Genomic DNA, 7,811 nt, shown 5'->3' with positions numbered 1-7,811 from the left:
GGTTTCAAAAATTAATAATAAATAGAAAATAAAAAGGGATAGAAATACTTATGTAAATCAATAGTGGGAATTTCAGATAGGCGTGTGGAGATGCTAGAATCCTTTCGAATCTCTACTTTCTTATTGCTTTCATCCAATCCTTCTTACTCCTTTCCATGGCAAGCTGTATGTAGGGCATCACCATCATCAACGGCTACTTTTAATCCTCTCGGGAAAATGGTCCTATGCGCTGTCAATGCACGGCTAATCGTCTGGAGGCATCACCCTTGTTGATAGCTACATCCCATCCTCTCAGTGAAAATGGTCCAAATGCTCTGTCACAGCACGGCTAATCATCTGTCGGTTTTCAATCAGGTTGGAATAGAATCCACTGATTCTTTTGTGTCTGTCACTAACGCCCAGCCTTCAGGAGTTTGAAGCTCGTCACAGTCATTCAATACTGGAATTCTACTCGGAATACCACAGACAAGGTTAGACTTTCCGGATTCCCGGGATCCTACTCGAAATACCACAGACAAGGCTAGACTTTCTGGATCCCCATGAATGCCGCCATCTATCTAGCTTATACCACGAAGATTCTATTGGGGAATCTAAGAGATATGCGCCCGGCCTAGAGTAGAACGGAAGTGGTTGTCAGTCACGCGCGTTCATAGGTGAGAATGATGATGAGTGTCACGGATCATCACATTCATCAAAGTGTTGTGCAACGTATATCTTGGAATAAGAATAAAAGAGAATTGAATAGAAAGTAATAGTAATTGTATTGAAACTAGAGGTACAGCAGAGCTCCACACCCTTAATCTATGGTGTGCAGAAACTCCACCGTTGAAAATACATAAGTGAGAGGTTCAGGCATGGCCGAATGGCCAGCCCCAATGGTCTAGGGACTATGCGCCCCCAGATGTTCCTTAGATCTAAAGTGATCAAAAGATAAGACGTCTAATACAATAGTAACTTATCCTATTTATACTAGACTAGCTACTAGGGTTTACATGAGTAAGTAATTGATGCATAAATCCACTTCCAGGGCCCACTTGGTGTATGTTTGGGCTGAGCTTGATCTATCCATGAGCTGAGGCTTTTCTTGGAGTTGAACTCCAAGTTATAACATGTTTTGGGCGTTCAACTCCGGATCATGACGTGTTTCTGGCGTTTAACTCCAGACAGCAGCATGTACTTGACGTTCAACGCCAAGTTACGTCGTCAATTTCCGAATAAAGTATGGACTATTATATATTGCTGGAAAGCTCTGGATGTCTACTTTCCAACGCCGTTGAGAGCGCGCCATTTGAAGTTCTGTAGCTCCAGAAAATATATTTTGAGTGCAGGGAGGTCAGATTCCAACAGCATCAGCAGTCCTTTTGTCAGCCTTTTTCAGAGTTTTGCTCAAGTCCCTCAATTTCAGCCAGAAATTACCTGAAATCACGGAAAAACACACAAACTCATAGTAAAGTCCAGAAATGTGAATTTAACATAAAAACTAATGAAAACATCCTTAAAAGTAGCTTGAACTTACTAAAAACTACCTAAAAACAATGCCAAAAAGCGTATAAATTATCCGCTCATCAACTGACCAAAGCACTCTTCGAAGGTTGAGAAGAGAAGCTAGAGGGAAGGCTGTTGTTGGAGAAGAGGAGTCAGAAGAAGAATTCCAAGAGATGGAAGGAGATCCATCTAATCCCAATCATCCAGAAGGAAGGGTCAACAACAACCCACAACAAAGGAGAGTACTGGCCTCTTATACATTTGCAAACGCTAGACATTGTGGGAGTAGCATTCTTACCCCTAATGTTAATGCAAATAACTTTGAACTGAAGCCACAACTCATCACATTGGTTCAAAACAACTGTTCTTTTGGAAAAGGACCACTTGAGGATCCGAATCAACATCTATCTACCTTTTTGAGGATTTTTGACACAGTTAAAAGCAATGGAATGCACCCTGACATCTACAAGCTGCTGTTATTCCCATTCTCCCTCAGAGATAAAGCCACTCAATGGCTAGAATCATTCCCAAAAGAGAGCATCAACACTTGGGATGATTTGGTGAGCAAGTTTCTTGCCAAATTTTACCCCCTCAAAGGATCATTAGATTGAAGACTGAGGTGCAGACATTCACACAAATGGATGCTGAAAATGTATATGAGGCATGGGAAAGATATAAGGCTCTGTTGAGGAAATGTCCACCAGAGATGTTCACTGAGTGGGATAAGCTACAAAACTTCTATGAAGGACTCACTCTAAAGGCTCAAGAGGCACTTGATCACTCAGCTGGAGGATCATTGCAATTGATGAAAACTGTAGAGGAGGCTCAAAACCTCATTCATATGGTGGCCAACAACCAATACTTCTTTGCTCACCAAAGGCAACGCCAACCATCACAGTGGAAGGGAGTGCCAGAATTGGAAGGAGTGGATACAATTTTGGCTCAACACAAAGTGATACAGCAGCAGATTCAGCAACAATTTGAACAAATGGCCAAAAGGATTGATGGCCTACAAGTTGCATCAGTGAGTGCCACAAACCAACCAACAACTCCTTGGGGGCAAAATGAAGAGAACCAAGAAGAACAGCAACAAGAGCAAGTGCAGTATATGCACAACCAAAATTCTGGACAAAATGAGGTGTATGGTGACACCTACAATCCATCTTGGAAGAACCACCCAAACTTTAGGTGGGGAGATAACCACAACCAAAATCAACAACCATAGCAAAGGAACTCAACTCAAAACATCCCAAGAAACATCCAAAATCACAACCAGCAGTAGACTAACCAAAATCCTTACAGAAAACCCCAAAATAATTACCCCAACTCCAACCATTTCCCATCCAATAATCAACTTACTAATCAAAATACTTACCATCAATCATCAACACCCCACAACCAACCAATCTCACAAGACTCTCAGAGGATCACTAATCTGGAGATGCTAATGGAGAAGATGATGAAGAGCCAAGAAATGACAACAAAGAACCAGGAAGCTTCCATGAAGAGCCTGGAGAGGTAGATTGGACAACTCTCCAAGTAAATTTCTATTGAGAGACCTTCAAGCTCACTACCAAGTGACACCATCCCTAATCCAAAAGAAGAGTGCAAGGCTGTACAACTAAGGAGTGGAAAGACATTGATGGACAGCAACAAAGAGGCAACCGAGAAGCTTATGGAGAGTGACAAAGAACCACCAAAAAAAGAGGGAGCTAGCAACAAGGACATAACAAGCAAAAATGTCCCAGAGAAGCTCACAGAAAAGAACAATCAACCACAAAATTTGAAGAACGAGAAGCAGATCATGGAAGAACCAACTCCAAGACAGCAGCAAGTGGAGAAGAGCTTTACACCTCCACTACCTTATCCCCAAAGATTCCACAAAGAAACAAAAGATCAACACTTCCATAAGTTCCTTGAGACTTTCAAGAAGCTAGAGATTAACATTCCCTTGGCCGAGGCATTGGAGCAAATGCCTCTATATGCCAAGTTCTTGAAGGAGCTTATCAACAAGAAAAAAAGTTGGGATGAGAAAGAGACCATATTGCTTACTGAGGAATGCAGGGCTTTGATTCAAAAAGGGCTTCCCCCTAAGCTTGCAGACCCAGGAAGTTTCTTTCTGCCCTACACCATTGGGAGATTGACCATCAACAAGGCAATGTGCGATCTAGGAGCAAGTATCAACCTAATACCCTTTTCTTTGGTGAAAAAGCTGTGTATAGAGGAAGTTAAGCCTATACAAATGTCTCTGGAACTGGTAGATAAGTCAGTGGTATACCCCAGGGGTGTGATTGAAGACCTTCAAGTCAAGGTGGACAAATTCATATACCCTGCAGACTTTGTGGTTTTAGATTCAGATGAGGATGAAGGTGATTCTAACATACTTGGGAGACCTTCTCTTGGCCACTGCCAGGGCCATTATAGATGTGGAACAAGGAAAGCTAACCCTTGGAATGCATGAGGAAAACATTGATGCAGGTGGAAACTGTCTCTCAACAAATTTCCTTCGGCAAGTGTACCGAATTTGTCGTCAAGTAAAAACTCACAATAGAGTGAGGTCGAATCCCACAGGGATTGATTGATCAAGCAACTTTAATTAGAAGAATGTTCTAGTTGAGCGAATTCAGAATTTGGGTTGAGATTTGCAAAAAATAAAATGGCGGGAATGTAAATGACAGAAAAAGTAAATGCTAGAATTAAAGGGCTGAAAGTAAATGACTGAAAGTAAATTGCAGAATTGTAAAGGGGAATGGGGTGTTTGCTCATAAAAGTAAACGCAGAAATTAAAGAGAGTGGGTGAGATCAGAATTTGGGAGTTCATTGGGCGCAGGAGATGTTGCAATTCTCCGGATCAAGTTCATTTTCATTTCTTCCTCAATCAATGCACTCATTGATCTCCTTGGCAATCTTAATTGATTGAATTACAATTTCTTGCAATTCAATCTCTCAAATCTTGATCAATAGCCAATTCCTTGGTCAATTGCTCATGAGGAGAGATGAAGTGTGGTCACTGATTATACCACATGCATTTCCCAAATCAAGTATTGAGAGCATTATAGTCACATATCCATCCAAACCCAATTTGGTCCAGCATGAGAAAACATTTCTAGCTTGATCTCTTCATTCCTCTTTCAAGGCTTAGAAGAGATCCAAGTTTGAATAGCTTCTTTTCCAAGATAACTACCCAATGGGATGAAGATCGAAAGCTTTCAAGTAAAATCAAGAGAAAAGATAGAAGAAGAATAATGAAAACTAGTATTGATCCATCAAATTACAACAGAGCTCCCTAACCCAATGAAAGGGGTTTAGTTGTTCATAGCTCTAGAAAATGAAAACAAAGATGGAGAATACATCATGTAACTAGAAGAGCAGAGAAAGTAAAATACAGAGAGTAGTTTTCCAACTTCCAGAACTCCTTAAATAATTCAAAGCTACTCCTATATATACTACTCTTCTCAGCTTCTAGTTGGCTCTTCAAGTCTTGGGCCTTTGGATCTTGAGTTTGAAGCAGTTCTCTTCTTCATTTGGGCTTGGTTTTACTTGCAGAAAGATAGTGTGAAGTGGGCAGAGACTTTAGCTCAGGACGTTAGAGGTGTTAACGTTTTGTGAAAGTATGAGTTCGAGAACGTTAGTGACACTCAACATTGTTACTAACGTTCCAATGTACCCCTTTGTCTCACGTTAGAGCCCACGTTAACTAGGTTAACGTGGCTTCTAACGTGGCCTTGCCAACCTTCGAGAACGTTAGTGACACTTAACATTGTCACTAACGTTCCAGTGTGCCCCTATGTCTCACGTTAGAGTCCCACGTTAACGAAGTTAGTGTGGCTTCTAACGTGGCCATTCTTAGCCATCCCCAACGTTAGTGACAATTTTGAGTGTCACTAACGTTGGCTCATCTTTCACTCATCAACGTTAGCTTCCACGTTAACTAAGTTAATGTGAAAGTTAACGTGGCTCCTTGGGGGTTTTGTGGGTGCTTCCAACGTTAGTGACAATGTTGGGTGTCACTAACGTTGTCGACCTCCCTTGCCTCTTACGTTAGCTCCCACGTTAACCAAGTTAACGTGGTACATTGCACCTTAGGCCAACGTTAGTGACAATGTTGAATGTCACTAACGTTGGCTTCCTTCCCCCTTTTAGCGTTAGAGGCCACGTTAACTAAGTTAACATGGACTCTAACGTGGCCACTTATGATCATTGGCCAACGTTTGTGATAATGTTAAGTGTCACTAACGTTGGCTCAAAGTCCTTTCTTTACGTTAGAGTTCACGTTAACTTAGTTAACGTGACTCTTAACGTGGGCAATGATGGCTTCGAGAGCGTTATTGGCAATCACTTTTCTCATTAACTTTGCAAGTTACCTCCCATTCCACGTTAGTGGCCACCTTAATTAGATTAACGTGACTGCTAAGTGGTTCTTCCTTGCTTCCTTTGGTCCTGAAATCAAGCAATAGAGTGCATCAAAGTTCTAATCCAAGTCATGGGTAATGCAACATACAATTTGTCACTAAACTCATGCAAAATCCTCATGAAATCATGTAAAATGCACAATGTATGCTTGAATCAAGGTATAAGTGAATATCCACCCAAAACTAGCTTATTTTCTAAGGAAATGCATGAAACTACCCTAAAAACAGTAAAGAAAAGGTCAGTGAAACTGGCCAAGATGCCCTGGCATCACAACACCAAACTTAAAGCTTGCTTGTCCCTGAGCAAGTACTGGAACAAGAGAATGATGAATGGAATGCCAAGAGAAATGAGTCATTCTTGTGGAAGTCATGTCACTGATTTTATGGTGGTTTCATGCATAGCAACTTAGGTTCATTCCATTACTGGCTTTCAGACCTTTATCATGTCCTAAAACACTGACTTTGCTTACATCCCATGAGACTTTTATTGATCCTTTTATTGTCATTCAAGGGCTTATTTGTGTTCTTCAAGCTAAGTGCTCTGTAAGGGGGCAACTCTTTAAGATAAGCTTTCAGCCAACACTCCCGAACCAGTTGGTTCAAGGTGCTAGGTGTTGAGACACCCCTAAGGACTTACTCCCTCAAGTCTCTCCCCCATACATACACACCACAGGCATCTGGTTCATTTATTTTCCTTCTTGAGACCTTGGTGTCCAGCACCTCTTTGGGTTACTAAATGCTCTGTAGTGAGGGTTACTCTTGATAGTGGACTTTCAGCTGATAATCCCGAGTTAGTTAACCCAAGTTACCAAGTGATAAAGCACTCTTGAGAGCTTATTCATCTAAGTAGATCCCTCACACAGGAGCACCACAGACACATGTCTTAAGATCTAAACCATTGGTGCCTAGCCTTATTGCTTACTCTTTTTCTTTTGTTTTTCACTTTCATTGTTCTTTCCCTTTCTCTTATTAGGATCTTGTTATTTACTTGGTCTCATGGGTATATTCAAAGTATAGTATTCAGGCCAGATAGTTGTCATCCCCACCTTATGGTTGAACCAACTTAGTGGTGCACGAAATTGTGATCAATACTTTTCAAAACACAAACAATCCCCGGTAATGAATCCCAAAAACTTGGTGCTCAATACCATGGCATAAACACAACTTCGCACAACTAACCAGCAAGTGCACTGGGTCGTCCAAGTAATAAACCTTACGCGAGTAAGGGTCGATCCCACGGAGATTGGTGGTATGAAGCAAGCTATGGTCATCTTGTAAATCTCAGTCAGGCAGACTCAAATGGATATGGTGATGAACGAAAATAATATAAAGGATAAAGATAGAGATACTTATATATATCATTGGTGTAAGAGCTTCAGACAAGCGTATGAAGATGCCTTCCCTTCCGTCTCTCTGCTTTCCTACTGTCTTCATCCAATCCTTCTTACTCCTTTCCATGGCAAGCTCGTGTAGGGTTTCACCGTTGTCAGTGGCTACCTCCCATCCTCGCAGTGAAAGCTAATGCTCATACACTCTGTCACAGTGCGGCCAATCACCGGTTTGGTTCCCGCTCCTACTGGAATAGAATCCCTCTTTTGTGTCTGTCACTAACGCCCAACAGGTTAAAGTTTGAAGCACGTCACAGTCATTCAATCATTGAATCCTACTCAGAATACCACAGACAAGGTTAGACCTTCCGGATTCTCTTGAATGCCGCCATCAGTTCTTGCCTATACCACGAAGACTCTGATCTCACGGAATGGCTGGCTCGTTTGTCAGGCGAGCACTCGGTTGTCAGGCGATCAACCATGCATCATGCAATCAGAAATCCAAGAGATATTCACTAAGCCTCAGATGCTTGTAGAATAAGAATGGTTGTCAGTCACCTTATTCATAGGTGAGAATGATGATGAG

The 7,811-nt window shown here is 41.6% G+C and overlaps 1 protein-coding gene across 1 annotated transcript; it reads left to right on the top strand.

The window, feature by feature from the left end:
• The first annotated feature begins 3,127 nt into the window (after positions 1-3,127).
• On the top strand, positions 3,128-3,946 carry LOC130949812 (uncharacterized). The gene has a single exon (XM_057878436.1). The coding sequence runs from the start codon at positions 3,128-3,130 to the stop codon at positions 3,944-3,946; it is 819 nt and encodes a 272-aa protein (XP_057734419.1).
• The last annotated feature ends 3,865 nt before the right edge of the window (positions 3,947-7,811 follow it).

Source organism: Arachis stenosperma, chromosome 9 (genome assembly GCF_014773155.1).
Source record: "Arachis stenosperma cultivar V10309 chromosome 9, arast.V10309.gnm1.PFL2, whole genome shotgun sequence".
Taxonomy (NCBI): Eukaryota; Viridiplantae; Streptophyta; class Magnoliopsida; order Fabales; family Fabaceae; genus Arachis; species Arachis stenosperma.
Note: the sequence above shows the minus strand (reverse complement) of the source record. Positions and strands in the feature narration are given on the sequence as shown.